Here is a 17,827-nt window from a genome sequence, read left to right as displayed (position 1 = left end):
TTTCATACATTTTTGAAACAGTGTAAAATATTGCAGATATAGCTGAAAAGCATTTGTTGTTTTCCCAACATTCAACAGGAAGATTATTATTATTTATCTGAGTACTGGCATTCTGTTTGTTCTGTTTAGATAGCAACGACTGTGCACCTGACACATTGCTGGAGCATTTGGAGTTGTGCACGCTGCTACCGTCAACTAAGAACCAGATACATTATTTCACCTGATGGTGGCGCCACATACATGACTAATCGAAAATCAGAAAACAAGAGCAGCTGCGCAAAACAGACAACTGTATTTATTATCGTTTCAAGTTATTTACATCTGTTAGATTACAAAATGTGGAATGTGGCCAGAACATTTCTCTTGCTCGCGTGTTGAAAATGCAACAGGACATTTTACATTTCTTTTCTTGGCACATGGGTGTGAATTCAACAGCCCCAAATGTGTGTGTGTGTGTGTGTGTGTGTGTGTGTGTGTGTGTGTGTGTACATGTTTGGCTTTTAATTACAGTGCAGGCGCCTAGTGTATCTGGACAATGTGCTTTGTGAGTTTTGTGCTCAATTTAGGCAGTGCTTTGCTTTCTGAATCGTTGTAAGTAACAACAAAAAAAAACAACAACCAAGGAATGTAAAACAAAATCACCAGAAATAATGCCACAAAAATAATGCTACTTTGCTTGTTTTCAGGTGAGGCAGCATCTATGATACTTCACTTTTATAAAAGCTTCACCGCACCTGAAAAGAAGGGACCTGCTGTGCCGCATGGAAATTGTTTTGTGTGTGTGTGTGTGTGTATGTGTGTGTGTGTGTGTGTGTGTGTGTGTGTGTGTGTGTGTGTGTGTGTGTGTGTGTGTGTGTGTGTGTGTGTGTGTGCATTTAAAGTGCAATATCTAAAACAAAAACTAATTCCAACAAAGAACCAAACTGTTACAGTGAGAGGCAGGAGGAGTCAGTTCCTTTCAAATACATTAACACAATAAAAACATGTCAGAACAATAAAACACTCCGGTGGAAAAAACAACTGGAGCATGTGCAGTATGTAGAACATACATGATACTACTGTGGGTGGGCACCAATATGGATTTTACACTCAGTATCAGTTTAAAGTATCAGCAGAAATCAGTTGCGTTGTGAGAAAGACGATGAAAATACTGATTAATTTGCTACAAGTTGATGAGGTGTGAACCCAACTTTTCCAGCACTTCCTCCCCAGTGTGGCTTCAATTTATAATCGTAGGCCAAGTCTTTTAAAAAAGTTCCCTCAAAAGCAGTTTTAACAAACACTGTCTATGTCTTCACTACAGTAATAACTTTGTTAAACTCTTGTTCATGATTTTGCTGTATTGTTAGCAGTGTAACTTCTGTCAACGTGTCCTCGTGCTATACCGCCGGGGATGCTGAGCAGAAAATATCAATTTCACAGCTTCTTGACTGTAATTTATTCAGACAAGAATATCAATAGCCACAGCTAATATTGATATTATTTCATATCAGTGCCCACAGTGACACACATCACTCATACATGCTCAGAGGGGATCAGCGCCTCCTGCCAAGTGCTGTCATCCTTCCGGACTCATTCGCCCACATCGCTGTGAAAATTTCAACTGTGTCTCCTCCACACCAGTGGTGCCATTAACCTCACTCAAGGCAACAAGAGAAGATGTGAAGGATCGGGTGGAGAGGGGGATGTTGAAAGAAGAGTGGTGGAGTGATGTGTGGGTGGCTGGAGATAATCTCTCAGACACCACAAGGTGTCGTGTTGCCATCTCAGAGATGGTTGCTAGGCAACAGCATCCTTCAGAGTCTTCCTTCGGGTGGTAACTAGGTTACCCCAACTTACTATCATCATGTTGGTGTTTTGCCGTGTTTTAACCGCAAAACAGTGTCCCTCTCCCTGTTGGTCACTAACTTATACCAGCTGCTCCACCCAGGCTGGCAGGTGTTGAGAGGTTACACCAGTTCATCCAGTAGAGTCCCTATGCTGTGGTGCTGCTCAGGGGGGCCAGCTATGGGTTTGTTGCACATGGGGCAGACGCAGCGAACCTCCAGCCACTTTACCAGACACCTGTGCAGAAGAACACAGGCCCTCATCACCAGGTGTGCAACATGAGATCATGAGTCCTCTTACACATTTTGACACGTTACACTGATCAAAATAAAAGCCAAATAAAAAACAAAATACTTTTTACTTAAGTAAAAGCAGCCATACCAAACAATATAATACTCCATTAAATGCATTCATGATTTTACCAATGTAAAAGAATTAGCAGCAAAATGTACTTAAAGTATCAAAAGTAAAAGTAAGAGTAAAATAGTGTTCTGAATTTATACAGTGTAATGTTGGGTAGTTTAATCTGATCTGATGGGGGGTTTCCTGTACAGGTTTCTACCCTGGTATAACGTGGCATAACTAAAGGGTCCAAGCACCAGACATGTGACATATCTCTTCAATGCGCACTAAATAAGTCAGATAAATTCAGTTATTTTTTATTCCTCGTGTTCAAGAGGACCAAAGGGTGGAAAGGTAGACCACAATTTAATACACCTAATAAACATCAGCTATGCTTCCCCTACAAGATCTTCCTACTAGCACTACCTGCCATCTGCACAGTGCATGCTGGGACACGTTATAGCCCTGACCACTGCTCTCTCATCCTTATTAGCAATGAGCAGGAAAATGAAATGTAAAAATGAATGAATATAAGTACTGTTGAACAAGGACTCCTGCAGTCAAAAATACTTATCCATCTTACTTATCACTGAACTTCAGATTGAACCGTGTTCATTTTAACCAGCCTAAGCAGGTGCAAAATGGTAACAAGAGCTCTCCTGTACTCACTTCCTGTGGAAAGCATGTTGGCATGGCAACACTCCCAGCTCGTCTTTCACTTTGAAGTCCTCCAGACACACGGCGCATGTCTGCTGTGTGAGTGACAGACAGGACAGAATGAGAGAAGACAGTCATTTGATGAAATTATCATGGCTCATTTTTAATATCAGTTTCAAGCCGTTTCCTCACTAATAATGTTAAAAAAGAAATCATGTAAATCACATTCTTACCCCATGAAGATTCAACTTTTTTGGATCTCCTTTTAAAACTACCTGTAGAGTAACAAAAACCAAATATGTTAAATAAAGATCTTTTGATTTAGACCTTAAAATGTGCAAAGTATACTTGTCATGCTTACTTCTCTGTATCCAAACCGCTCACTCTGGGCTTGGTGTCGTAGTTTGCTGTGGAGGGACAGAGGAAAAACACCAATAAATAACTTTGGAACTTTTGTAGAGCCTTCAATCAACCATACTTTGCATTCACTTCCTCTTTAAAATGATGGAGGATCCGTTCCTCAAGTAAAAGTAGAAATACCTCAATACAAAAACACTCCATTAAAAATAAAAGTTCTGCAATAAAGTACTTAAGATGTGCTTAAGAAAAATTCGGTGATGTAATGTAATTGAGTACATTAACTCAAGTACTGTACAGTTTTGATGTACTTTACTTTCCATTTCACAATTACAGTAGGATTATCACAAAAAATGTACTTAAACCTGCATTTACTGATTTTCTTCGCCACTTGGGGGCAATGGAAACAAACTGTAAACACAATCCGAACTTGTTAGCAAACAGTTGCTTATTTACACATCCAGCAGGTACGGAAGAACGTTAGCTTTTCATTTAAAAATCTAACTCCTGTATTCATTCTCCTTTAAGTTCTGTTTTGGTCTCCACCAAGTCCTGAAGGAAATATCTGGCTCTTAAGATGCTAAATGCTCCACTATGTTCACCAGCTAGTTGCTAACTATGTCTGTCTGCTGTTTGGTGCTGACTTGCATTTGCCAGGTTGCCAAACACACAACTGCAGAGGAATGTAAGTGTGGAAGGTGTAAATAAGCAACTGTTTTCTGAGAGGTTCACTTTATCAACTTTCCAAGGTGATAATATCTCAGTGTTGTGTTCAAAATGTGTTTCCTCTGCCGCCAAGAGATCAAAAATCATTAAAGCATTAACATGTAAGCACCAACTACCTTACTTTTGAGTAGTTTAATCTGTATCTATACATAAGCATCATATTTTTTCTAAACTTAAAATCATAATTAGCAAAGTAACTCATAACTATAGCTGACTAAAAACTAAAACAGTTCCTTCTGGAATGTAGTGGATAAAGTACTGTGCCATTAAATAAACTTAAAGTAAATTGTACTTTATATTATTTCTAATCAGTTATAGTACATGTGTTTTAATGTGCTTAGTTACTTTCCACCACTTTCCACTTGTTTATTAAGAGATAAAGATGTCTGTATATTTATTCCAAGCTGAGTTTAACAGCAGGTCATTTGATTCAGGCAAAGATTTAAGTTTGTGTGGTTAAATTATGGGACTGTGTGTAACTGAAGCTGTGTAATTGCAGGGTTGACTTTGATAATTGACTGTCTTTTCTAACAGCTACAGTGGCCACACATCTGTGGAAAAATACATGTTCCCCTGCAACCACACTCAGACACACACACACACAAACACACACACACATATTGTTAACACACTTGACTAATCATGTAACTATACACACATACTAACACACACAAACACACACAAACACACTTACGCACACATATACACAAACATGGCTAATGAGTACGTTGCTGCTTTGAATCCCTGCACCACCCCAAAACCCAACAATGGAGAGGAGATCTTTATCACTTGGCGAGCCGTGTCTGTTCAGGCGGTTATTTTTGGCCTCCTGTTTTTACACAACTAAACATAGACTCAAATGTCTATCACTGTTTGTGATTTGGTCCTGAAACTAAATGTAGCGAGAGCATCTGAGATGAAAGAAGAATGTTTATTTGTGATCTGATCCCCCTCAAAATAGACAAAAAATAAATAAAAAAATAAAATGTCAGTGAGTCGGTGCTTAATGTAAGGAAATGAAAGTTATTCGTTGTTTTTGTCACTCGGTTTATTGTTTACACTGATTGCTGCTAACAATCTTCCATGTAGAACAATGCAAGGATACACGTTTTACATGTGCTGAGGTTTCCCATGCCTGGAGAATGATGTGAAGTGGGTGAAAGGGGGGCATAACGGAGATCAGTTCAGCTATTGTGCCCGGTTTGCAAGAATAGAAAATCGTCATACAGCTACTATTGACCCGTTCTTACTGTATGAAGCAACAATTGAATTCAACAGGTGTACAGTACACAATATAATAATAGGTGCAGAAATCTTTGGGGAAATCCGATTTATAGTAACAATCTCAACCAAAACAATGTTTTTCTGTCTCAATTACTGTATATTCAACACTAAATAAAGAAAGGCAACAAACTTCAATAAAATCTTGAGTTAGGTTAATATTTGTACAGTTACTTAATTTTTGTTCTTTAGGAGTAATGCAGTAAAGTCTCAAGTCTCAGCTTTAATTTAAGTGAGTTTAAATCAATATAGCTCAATATAGAGAGAACTATGTGAGAGATACAGCCCTTTTATCAGATAGTGCCCAGATTGCAAGGGTTCAAAAGTAAATGCACACGTGGCTACTAAATGTTTCTTGGTCAACTGTGTGTCGTTTCAATGTTAGTTCATGCACAAAAAATGTGGCTCAGAGTCAATGGAGAGTTGAGAGATGTAATTTACATTCACTCTCTCACAGAGATATCAAAGGTAGTTGGTTTGCCAGAATCAACAGTTGGGTACTTTTTTTTTTTTTTTTTTTTTTTTTTTTAAAGCAGGTGATAACAGGAAAACTATTAAATATCAAACGAACCAGTTGACTGAGGAACACAAATCTTTTGTGAATGAGCAGAAAATCATTTACATGGTGAAGAAAAACCTCTTTATGACTGCACATCAAGTCAAGAATGCTCTCCAGGATGTAGGCGTACATGTTTCCTTGATAACAATCAAGAGACTTCATGATCATAACATCAGAGGATTCACCACAAAATTTAAACCCCTTGTAAACCTCAAAAGGCAAAGCAAGTTTATATAGTACCATTCAGACACAAGGTCAGTCAATGTATTAAAATTGCAACAAAAGAAAACACAGTAATGATCAGAAAGGGGAACCTCAGAAATGTTTTGACCTTTTGGAAATATTTAGATCTAAACTATGTCCCTTGTTCTGCTGGGAAAGTCCAAAATTATCCAGGATGTACAAAAGATCTTTGTCACTGCCACCTTTGGGATTATCAAAATGAATATTGAAATCCCCCACTATGACAACACAGTTAAGGGGGATAATTGTAAGTTTTCTCTGCTGTGTGACTGGGGCTAGCTAGTTAGCATGCTAACTTCAGTAGAAGAATATAAGTGATAGAAACAAGAATTAAAATTGATGTTGCTCCTCACCGCTGGAGACAGCAGCAAAGAAATGAAGTTTGATGCTGACCTCGCTGCTGCACTATTGCTTTCATTTAACAAAGTTTCAGTTAAAAACATACAATTTTTCTTGATAATAAAATCATTAATAAATAATGACTTGCTAGCTAGAGGCCTGATATTTAATAAAGCTAAGTTTAGTGCACTAAAAGCATTGTGTGACACAATCTGTGGCTGACGCACAACCAGAGTCAGATTAGATAAAGTAGCTGTGCGCTTTGAGTACACTTTGTTCATCCTGATGCTGGTTAAAATGGGAATGGCAGATATAGGAGCTGCTCCCCGCTGTCTGTGGTGGGCTGGATCAACAGCAGTGGGTCCATACCCAGTATGCAGAGGGAGACGTAAGCTGAAAGGGGGTGTGGGGTAAGGACCCAGGTGGTCCTAGATGTCAGCATGCCCTGTAACGCTAACTGTACAGAGCTTGTCCTTGCTTTGTTTGGATAGGCAGGAAATTTTGGTGCCACTCGTCTATCCCTTTTATCTGCATCCTTAGCTTTTGTGAGATATTTCTGAGAGGTGAGGCGGGAGGGAGGGGGTAGGGATTGGGACTGATCCATGGCGTTGTCCTTGTTGTGCTGGGTAGAAAACAATAATCTTCTTTCCACAGATTTTACTGACCCTTTCCAAATACCAGCAGTGGGGCGCTGGAGGCCATAGGTCAAGTTGGCAGTAAGGCTATGGACTCCCACTCTGTTTAAATGAACCCAGTCCACAATGTAACAGTTTCATTGCTCCCAGAACAATTTGAAATTGTCAATTGAAGCTCAGTTTTTGAACCGTGATGTGGAGGACTGCCAGGTATTTAATGCCAGATGAGGACAGGCTGCAGTGCCCAAAAACAAATACAAAGAAAATGGTTTCTAAGTTCTGGATCATGGACTGATGGAACAAAACTCAATAATGATGAAAGGAACATTTCATGATGCAAAGCCACCACCACAATTTGTCAGACATGGTATTCAGATTTAGCCAAATGTATCAAGACTAATTGGGAAACATTTCATCATCCAGCAGGACAATGATCCTAAACATACGTCCAAAGCAACCAAAAAGCTTTTCAGTATAAAGATGTGGATTAATCATGACTGGTCAAGTCAATCACCTGATCTCAATCTGATTGAGCTGCATTCCAGCTGCTGAAGACCAGACTAAAGGGAAGATAAAACCCTAACCCCTTTTTCCACAGATTGAAAAACACAGACAATGACCTGCTAACACTTTCTATGTTCTATGTCCACATGTGTCAGGTTGAGGTGACCTCCAACCTGCCGTTTCTATTGTTATAGCATTTAGGACTGTTACTTTATTTTTCTCACTCTCTGTTTGTCCTCCAATCCTCTGCGGTTAAGAAACTGTATGTCTGCATGAACATTCTCAGTGTCACGGGGCTGCATGGGTTTCGAAAAGAGGTTTGAGTAGGTACATTAACCTGTCATATTTCCTGTTGGCCAATGAGCGACCACATTAAGATGTAGAAACAGCCTGTTGCATTGGGATATGTACCCTCAGGGGATTTCACAAGTCCAGTCTCAAGGATCACTGACAGTAATTAAATGAGTCAGTGAATTTATTTGGGGAGAGACGCTCCGGTAGCTTAATATCTCTGCCCTCAGTCCATGTATCGTCTGGCTAAAAACCCTCTCAGCTCGCCCCTGTGCCTCGTGGTTCTCAAAATATCTCTCCGACTAGCTGCTCTGTTATTGACTATAAACCCAGCTGTGTCAGAGAAGATTGGGGTATAATTAAAGATATGATATTTTTGGTGTGTGCTTTTGGCGCCCCTGTGGTTGCAGGTACTGCTGCGTCCACACCCCCACTTTGTGCAAGGATAAGCACAAAAGCAAAGGATCATGTTTGGCAAACCTCACCCTGATTTCAAGGCATTTTAGAAAACTTCATATAACATAATATACATATAATTGCAGCATATAATTAAAGGAGGAATCCTTACATAGAAGAATAGAGACAGACTTGGATTTTTCACCATAATGTTAAAATCAAACATCACAAACTCCCTGACACACAGGATCTAGAGAGAGTCTGAGTGAGAGATAATAGGAAACCTGCCCCCAACTGGGAATGGCATTCATCACTCAGTATTCATCTGATGAATCACCCGGTCTATAAATGAATTCACAATCACACTCCTACCCAAGACTACCGTGTGTGTTAATAGGGCTGAAAGGAAGTGACTCACTGGATATGATTCACAGGCAAGTGCTTCAAAAGAAATAGGAAGGATCTAAGCTTTTCTGACGGAGTTGATGGTCAATTTAGTGGTGAGCCCAGGCCAAACAAAACATCCATGATTACAGAAATTTGTCTGACCCCAACACAACCACCTAGGCTTTGATAAATACTGAGATGTGTTCTGGTTTGATTTGATACTATTTGAATCAACTTTTTCGCAAGGTTTTCTTTTCTCTTGGTAGTAACTACAGTGTAAAAATATCTCAAAGATAAAAAACATGCTCTGAATTGATGCTTGATTTTCTGTCTTTTAAAGATTTTACTCGAGGTTTGCCAAAGAGCTAAAACATAGGGATTCTCTGTTTCTTAAAATATTTGATCTCCAAATACTGATCACTTTTAACTGGGCAAATTTCATCCTGTCACATTCTCTTTACACATGATCTTCATCATGATCTTCAGATGGAGTTATAGATAGATATAGATGTGGGCTTCAAGGTGAAGGTTCATTCCTGATTTTGGAAACTACAGGTTCATTTAGTGAGTTTTTGAGCTTTTGATCATATCACACGATCTTATGGGGTTTTTTTTTTAACTCAACATACACGAGAAGTCCTTAAAATGCTCAGGAAAAAAGGAAAAAGACATTGATTATCTACAGTTCTGTGACATCTGAGCAAATGCCATCTGCTGCTGATGGAGATCACTCAGCTCCAGAACAGCTGCTGAGTGGACCTTGGGGTGAGACTGTTTCATCAATTCCTTTATTTTTTTTTATTTATTGGCCGAACAACACTCAAATTTAAACCTGCAATTTTTTTGGCCACTTGGTGTCAGATGAAACAAGCTGTTGACAATGAAATATCATTACCTTTTAAGTTGATATGTGAACAGGAGAAATATTAGCATCAATCTGGAGTCATGTCTATGGCCATCTGATGAATGTAAGTCTTCTAATCATTTCCCTTTTAGTTCTGTTTTTGGTCTCCACTAACTCCTGAGGCTCCTCCTCAGGTTCTCTAGCTGCTAAATGCTCCACTGTATTCACCAGCTGGTCTCTAACTGTGTCTGTCTGCCATGTGGTGCTAAGTAGGTAGGGTAGAGGGGGGTTATAGAGCTTCTTTTTTACTGAAAACAACTGCATGTTCTAGCCAAAAACTACACTATAAGAGCAGTTAGAATGAACCGAAACAGTAAAGTTGACACTGGAAATAACCTGAAACTCTCTACAAAGCTCTGTAATGGTTCATCACGATGACCAACCCCTTTTACATCATATTGTTTTCATATCATCATTTGATACATTGTTGTCCTAAAAAATTCTATTATAGTCACTTTAAATATCTTAATAGTAAAAAAAAACTACTGTAGTTGGCCTAGAAAATATCTATCAAAAAGCTCCACAACAGCTACTAAATACAACTTGTGGTGTGGAGATTTTTTTGTCAGCTGGTGTTGTGAGGTTGAGTATGAACTTGAAAGAGTTTTTTTTTATGTTTGAACAACAGTAGTTTGGTTGATATTATTATTTCCATTTGGTGCAGTTGCTAGGATTCAGTTATCTCCAATTATAGAGAAAGTATGAGCTGCACAGGAGGAAAATGTACAAAACTCAGCTGAAAAGCCACATATCTACTGGATACCAGCTACCACTGTTCCTGACATTCATTTGCATTTTGACATTTCCATTTGTGTTTTGCTATGTTTTCCAGATGGCACACTGGCTATGTATGTCTCCAGCCAACAGACACGTTTCTTTTAATTGTTTGACATTTTGATAACACAGCCAGTTTGGAGAGCAATTCAAAATCATGTCTCATGCCAAAAATAGCACACCACATTAGGAGATGTCAGGTAATTTGACAAATACAGATGCTCAGTCACCCAAAGAGAGCTATAAAAAAGAAAAAAAAAAAAACCCTGCTGCAGGTGTTGACGTTTCCTGATGTTTATTCTGAGCAGAGTTTCTCTGCAGTTTTCCTCACTGCTGTCCTCATACATTGTGATGGTCTGCTTCCTGTTGCCTCATATCCTGTCCTTCAGACACAAACGTCCCCTCAGCTCATCAGGGAGTTCACTGTCAGCGGCAGGGGAGGTCACCCTGTTCCTCTTTTTTTATACCTCCTTCCCTCCCTCACTGTGTTTCTGGCCTGCAGACACACACAATCTCCTTACTGTAGGGGTGTCAGTCGGTCTACAGCTTTGGTCCAGACTAAAATATCTCAACAGCTATTGCATGGATTGCCATTAAATGTGGTACACATATGTTCCCCCCTAAGGATGAATTATCATCATCATTTTGGTGAAAATGTCACTTTGTTCACAATTTACTTTATATTCCACATTTTCAAACCTGTGCTATTTTATTCTGGCTGAATCAGACTCTGGTTCATTTCCTCTCTTGGTAGGATTCACAGCAGTCATACAAAAGTGCAAAGCAAAACAGCCACACACAGACCTTTTAAGGGAAGTGGTTTCAGTTAGGTCACAAACAAACTCTAGAGAGGTTTATTTGGGGTGGGAACATGATCCAACCTCAATCTGACCCGACTACATGGTGAACTTTGCAGGTTTGAGATAAATGGTTACCATAGTCAGGTGCACTTTGCATACTGGGATGTGGATGAGCGAAGGCAACAGTAGCTAGAAGTTGAACAAGTACTTTGTCTTCATGACATCTGGGCATCACATCAGGACCTTTTTCCTGTGTGTCTACCTCCTGCTTTTCTTGTTTTTTCTCCACATATGTTTTTGCCCCTCACCTGATAAAGTAACAGCAGAAGATGAGGCTCAGGATGAAGACAAAGATGCCTGTCCCGAAGATGACCATGTAGATGTTCAGAGGCAGGTCCTGGAAGGTGATGGGCGGCATGGTGCACGACTTGTTGGCGTAAACCAGTCCAAGACCACAGAAGCACCCTAAACAAAGACATATGGAAGATTTAAAAACACATTTGCAGGAAGAACATAGTCAAGAGTGGAGGCCTGACACTGCCACGTGTAAGAATATGTCTCAAAACACAAGTGAATGCAACAGTGCACATACTTCTTTTTAAAATACTCTGCCACTCATGGGAAGCTGAGGGTCAGACCTGTAGCTGTGTCTGCCTCCAAACACACACATACACAGACACAAAGGTTGAGGGAAAGAGGTAGAGAATGACTGCACTTTCCTGTAATGGAAAATTAGTCCTTTTCAATGTTGTACTTCAGCATTAAAACACTCTTAATGCGGTATCCAAGCAAAATGGATGTCTCTCTTCACAAAGCAGATCCACATGTCTTTGCCCGATAAAGGGTCAGTGCATTTAAAAGCATTAGTGGACAGATGAGAAAGTAACAGTTAGCCATAGATGAAAAGATTATATTTGTCAGCCATCTATTGTTAAATTGAAATGAAATAGTTTTCAAGACAAAAAGCACTAACACTCTGAGAATCAGTGAGTGCAATTTGATTAAAATGGCACCATTGAGGTGATTCAGCCATATACACTGCCGGTGACTATAGAAGTACATTAAAGATGCAGCAGTGTGATGTTTTTATGTGTTGAACTGATGGCTCTCCCATTAAAGTTGCCCTCCTGTATCTCATCCTTCCTGCTTTGACGCTACATTCCTCCAAGCAGGCACTGGACGTCAACGTAACAACAGTAAGATCTTGAACTCTAACGTCGGACAGACGTTGTGACGTTTGGATTTCAGTTACTTAACAACACCACTTAAAACCAGCAAAATATCAACGACATCATCAGTATTCTATGTCATATTGACGTTGGCAGTAGTCATTGAACTTCGGCCACCTGAGGTCACGACCTACATTCAACCAGATATCAACATCTAACAACGTTGGTGGCCAGCTGCGTGCCTGCAGGGCTGTCTGTGTTTGTTTTACTGGGAGACGGATTATCACTGTAGCGGTGGTCTGCGCTGAAGATTTAAGAACAAATGTGGCACGACTTTGGACAGGTTGCAGTATGTGTGTAGTTTCCAGTATTTGATGGATTGTGTTTATTGTGTATAAATACATTGAGAAGAACCATGGATTCCTGGAGTGCAAGCAAAGGAGTCATGGGAGAAACCATTGTAGATTAGATAGGCAGAGACAAAGAGATACAGAGAGCCCACGTGCTTGTATGAGTAATGAGAAATGAGTATCTGCATGTGAGAGTGGGCTTTGTGAGATCAGGGTCACACTAACCCAGTGAGTGATAGTGAATCGGCACCGACACAGGCCTCTCAGGGGGCTGTGTGCCACAAAGGGGAGGAAAGAAACACTACACTTTCACTGTAGAAACAAACTGTGGTGTATGAAACTGCACAGTTCAAATTTTAGAAAATAAATAGACGGATGAAAGGATGAACGGATGAACGGATGGATGGATGGATAAATGGACAGACAGATGGGCAGACAGGTGGATGGTGAACATGTGGAAGGATGAATGGATGATGGATGGAGAGGTGGATACGTGAATGGATGGATGGTGGACGGATGGTCGGACAAACAAATGCATGGATGGACAAATGGGTGGACACGTGGACATATGGGGGGAGGAAAAGACGAATGAATGACGATGAATGGATGAATGAATAGGTAGTTGGACACATGGATGGAAATGCAGGTGATGGATGGATGGACAGACAGATAGATAAATACACAGATAGAAGGATGGATGAGGGAATGAATGGACGGATGGAGACCTTTACAAATTTCATTTCCCTGTGATAGGTATTGTTTTCTCGGGGCACAGTTTTTTTTTGATCGATCCTGGTATTTCTAGTCACTCCTGCAGCCAAAGTAACACGTTGACATTTCTATTTGACATTTCTCCCGCCTCACAGTGGATGCTGCAGTATGAGAGGATCAATACTTCCCGCCTCTTCGTTCCACTCGCTCAGAATGAGCAGTGATGCTCCATTAATTGAGGCTCTTCACTGATGGCTGCACGTTCAAGTTCCATCACAAAATGATTTCACTCAGCGATCATTACCAGAGACATCGGCGTTTGCCTGAACCTCCGTCAACACCGTCAACATGGGAGTGTAAATTAAACACAAACTGACCGAAGCACATGTGCAGAGCTGCAGGCAGGATTTTACGAATACCCAGGTCATGGGTCAAAATACACATTTCATCTATTTTTATAATATTTTCTGTAAATTTTATCTAACTGCAGTGGAGAATACTAAATACCTTTTGATTTCAGATTTCATTTGAACAGTCTGAAGAGGTCAAAACTCCAGCAACATTTGTAGTATAAAGACCTAAAGTACTTTTACTTAAGTACTGTACTTAAGTACAATTTTCAGGTACTTGTACTTTACTTGAATATTTCAATTTAATGCTACATTTCAGACTCAAATTTTACATAAAAACACATGTAATAAGCCAAAATATAAGACAATGTCAAAGATTAAACCAGTAGTTCCCATCTTTTTGATGTGTGACCCCTGACAATAAATCAGTGTCTATTTAGTGTCACATTTTGTAAGTCTACTAGTTGTTAACAGTTCCACCGAAAGTGTCTCATTAAATGTCACAGATGGTTTTATCTAACTGATTATTTGAGGCCTAACAAGGTCAAATTAGTCGATGTTTCACAAAATTGCGCAGGTCCAAGAAAAGTAAAAAAAAAAAAACATATAGTAAATGTTACAGGATTTTGTTTTTTCTTCTCTCCTCTCCCATTAATCATCATATGACCCTTCAAATGAATCTTGTGCCCCCTTGGAGGGCCTCGACCCCTCCGTCGACCCCTCCTAAAGCCTGACCGATGCTGGATTTTGCTGGAAAGCAGTCACACAACAGTCATACAGAAAAAGAACAGGGGATAATTAATATTGTTACCATTATTATTATTGAATAAGTCAATAATATGGTCAGGACCGTAACAGAGGCAATTACTGGGAATTATATTTGAGTGTAAGAAAAAAAATCTAATAATGATATATCGGCCAATGTTAATTTTCTTTACAGAATCAATAATGTGTCCAAGACATTTTACAGTTGAAAAAGAATTTTGCTCTTCCTCTCTGGTGGACAAACTGGAGAAGGGTGACAGTGTTTCAAAACATTTATCAGCTGAAATGTATAAACTATACCAACACAGTATGTCTGCAGTGAACTAATACCAGCTGATATATGAGCTTGGAAACAACTGCCCTAAACTAGCAAACTGTCTGTAAAGCAGTTAGCTTCACCTAAAGTAGCTACTTTTACTTCAGATACTGTAAGTGCAGTTTGATGATATTACTTGGACTTTTTTGGGGAATTTGGAATAAAGGACTTTCCCTTTCATAATTAAGTTGTTTTTTACACTACATGTGCTCCTGCGTTTTAGCCTCTTCAGACTGTTTCCCTTCCTCATATACAGTCAAACGCTTAGATATTGAGTCCAGAATCAGCCCTTAAAAAAAAACAACATGTACGTGTAACCTGCAATATTGTAAAATGAAACCTCCTTTACGAGTGGTTAGACCCTCCATATTCCCTGAATATCACTGAGGGCATGGCCTCAGCTGGAGACACATGAAGACGTGACCATGAAAGCAAACAGGCGGGTAGACCTCATTTTCTCCATCACGTTTACATTTGTCGAACAATCTGCTTCACAAAGATCACCAGCAGACAAAGAGACTCACGCAGCGTGTGGGGGGAGTACACGTCTCTGTTCATGTATTCATGTCACTGCACGGCTGATGGCACAAATCACCTGTGAAGCTGCTGCACACTCACAATCCAAATCTGGGTCATTTGTATTCAAGTCTTTATGTGTGTGTTCATCATGTCACGACTGTCTGTATGTATGTGCCCTCACGTCGTACACGTTTGTATGCATGGAGGGCAGACAGCTATATGTGGTATTTTGCTTTGGGAGGAGCCCTGTATGACCACTGACCTATATATTGGCACACTCAGGAGGCGCCCCGTTGCCATGGCGCCAAGAGTCGCAGATGCAGAAAAAGGATGAGGGCTAGCTAGCGAAAGTTCTCATTTTTGACGACAGAGAGAATCTGAGTCACTCGTGTTGAGTTTCAGCCGTGAAAGATTCCTGTGTTGTTGTTCAGAACGGCAGGAAAGTCCCCGTGTGATTTGACAGAGCTGTAAAATACCTCGAATATGGCAGCTTCCCTGACAGCTCCTATGAGATGCCTGGTGGGGTTTTGTCCTATATACGCCAGACTCACACAAAGCTGCTTCGTCTTCTTCTGCTGCTGCTGCCGCTTGCACTAAAGACAGAACTTCCCATCAAATATTCAGCAGTTCACATGGGGGGGAAACACTCAAGCCTTGCCTGCATGGCTGCTGCTGCTGCTGCTGCTGCTGCTGCTGCTACTGGTTTTCAGGAAGAAAGCAGCTTGGACCCAAAAACTCTCCATCACATGATTAAAAGTGCTACATGTGTCACGTATAAACACTGGAACAAATAGGCACGATCACAGATGAAGTGACACACAGAGCAGACGCTGAGCTGTGGCTGCCTGATACTGCTTCATTTTTCCAGCAGATAGTCAGTCTTTGATACTGTGTTACTGTGTGTGTGCGTGTACTATTTCCCCTATGAATAGCAGGGGAGTTGAGCAGCACAAAGGGAGTAATTGTTCTTGTCTGAACACCACCAACAGTCCAACGAGGAGGCTGCTGTGGCTGCTGCACTCAACCAGGCGAAGGCAAAGGAAAGAGGAAAGAGACCACTAATCCATCATCTTCACCAGGTCTCACTGTGACAATGAAGCCCTGACGCACTATTTCACTGCTATGAAAGGACTCATTTTCTTTAAGCACGTCTGACGCATCTCCGGACGCAAAAACGGCAGTTTGAAAAAAGACAGAGAAGTTGTTTAGACTTTTGTAGATAATTGGTCAAGGCCAAGAAGCGTGTAAGTGAGAGACTGCAGATAGAGTGAGTCAGTGTAAACAAGATTACCCAGGGTGGCAAATGTTACACAGAGAGCACAATGGCTGGCCTTGTGTGGCTCTCAATTGGAATTAGATATAATACGGGATTATATTGATTAAGCAGCCTAGGTAAATTAAAATACAATTAATAAGTGAATAACTTTACTTTAAGTACTCCTATTTAGCTTTTATAAGCAGTTTACAAAACATTTAACAACTAGTCTATAATACACTATAATGTAATCTGCAGATTACCTTTTCTTATTTAATCTTTTTGTCCATAAAATGTCAGAAAATTGTGAAAAACGCCTGTTATAATTTCCCTCAGCCCAAGAGATGCGTTCAAGTACCTTGTTATGTTTGAACAAAAGTTGAAAATAAAACAGATATTCAGTTTACTGTCCTATATAACAAAGAAAAGATCCTCACATCTGAGAAGCTTGAACCTGGGACTGAGGTGATTTAAGTTTTGTTAATAAGTGATAATGTAGGGCACTATAAACTCACTGTTAAGTAGGCTATTATTTTAAAAAGTAGTGATTTTGTTTTCCTTTAGCAGGAAGGTGCGGCAAATTGTCTTTTCTCAGACAGGAAATGTCTAAATTTAGAAAACACTGGAGTGATTCAAAGACTTACAGTCTCGCTCTGTAATCTGACTGCCATCAGAAATTCACTCCCCTATAAATAACAGGCTATATTGCACATTTGAATCACAGAGGCCTGTAACAAACACAGCTCTAACAGTATAAAAATGACTGCTGCTCACCGTTACACCACTGGAACGGGTGCATCAATGCACCAGAGGGAGTCCTTGCCGGCGGGATCCGATTCGTGTTTACCAACAAGCCGCAGCCGCCTGTGCAGATGGATGACCGCAGTAAAGTGCCCAAGTCGAGCCGGTGAGCGTGTACCAGTAGTGGGAAAGCTGAGTGAGACAATGGCACCTGTTTGAAAAAAAGGGTCGTAAAAGACGAATAAAAAGGTGAAAAAAAAGCAAAAGTTGAAGCGTGTTTATGTCACATTATCTAGGCGCTCGTTCGTCCCCGCAGACTCAAAAAGGAGAACTGTTGATGTGGATTTCCCCAGCTTCTCCTCGCTGTGGCTGTTGTGACTCTGTTATTATTAATAGACGGCATGTAACCCTGACCCAGCAGCGGCAGTGAACAGCATCTGTGTGAGAGGGGGGAAACTAGAGCAGTGGCTCGGTTTCCCTGCTCCCGCCCCTCCGCAGAGGCTACTGACGTGCAGCGAGAACCAATCCTCAGCCTGCCTGGGTCGGGGTGTGTTTTGACGGCCTGGCGTGTGTTTTCTGCCAGTGATCATCATCACCATCACCATCGGTTACTACTACATATCTGTCTT

General features: G+C 40.4%; 1 protein-coding gene across 2 annotated transcripts; it reads right to left on the bottom strand.

Moving 5' to 3' along the window:
- Window positions 1-829: 829 nt before the first annotated feature.
- Window positions 830-17,641, bottom strand: rnf122 (ring finger protein 122). Of its 2 annotated transcripts, none has more exons than XM_022757652.1 (6): window positions 17,232-17,641; window positions 11,331-11,487; window positions 3,188-3,233; window positions 3,060-3,101; window positions 2,839-2,921; window positions 830-2,064 (listed from the first exon to the last, which is right to left on the bottom strand). In XM_022757652.1, exons 1-6 carry the CDS (start codon window positions 17,254-17,256, stop codon window positions 1,950-1,952), a joined length of 468 nt encoding a protein of 155 aa, XP_022613373.1. In that variant the 5' UTR covers window positions 17,257-17,641; the 3' UTR covers window positions 830-1,949. The 2 variants fall into 2 exon arrangements, with proteins under 2 accessions (XP_022613373.1, XP_022613374.1); XM_022757653.1 differs by having other exon boundaries at window positions 2,839-2,918.
- Window positions 17,642-17,827: the final 186 nt, after the last annotated feature.

The sequence above is a fragment of the Seriola dumerili genome, unplaced genomic scaffold (genome assembly GCF_002260705.1).
Source record: "Seriola dumerili isolate Sdu_G_001 unplaced genomic scaffold, Sdu_1.0 BDQW01000290.1, whole genome shotgun sequence".
In the NCBI taxonomy this organism is placed as follows: domain Eukaryota; kingdom Metazoa; phylum Chordata; class Actinopteri; order Carangiformes; family Carangidae; genus Seriola; species Seriola dumerili.
Note: the sequence above shows the minus strand (reverse complement) of the source record. Positions and strands in the feature narration are given on the sequence as shown.

Coding starts and splice junctions, on each gene's coding strand:
- rnf122 (XM_022757652.1), bottom strand. CDS start 17,256: ATGCACCCGTTCCAGTGGTGTAACG. Junction 3,234..11,330: donor TTCTGCTGTTACTTTATCAG/GTGAGGGGCAAA, acceptor GTCCCTCCACAG/CAAACTACGACACCAAGCCC. Junction 2,922..3,059: donor AAAAGTTGAATCTTCATGGG/GTAAGAATGTGA, acceptor TCACTCACACAG/CAGACATGCGCCGTGTGTCT.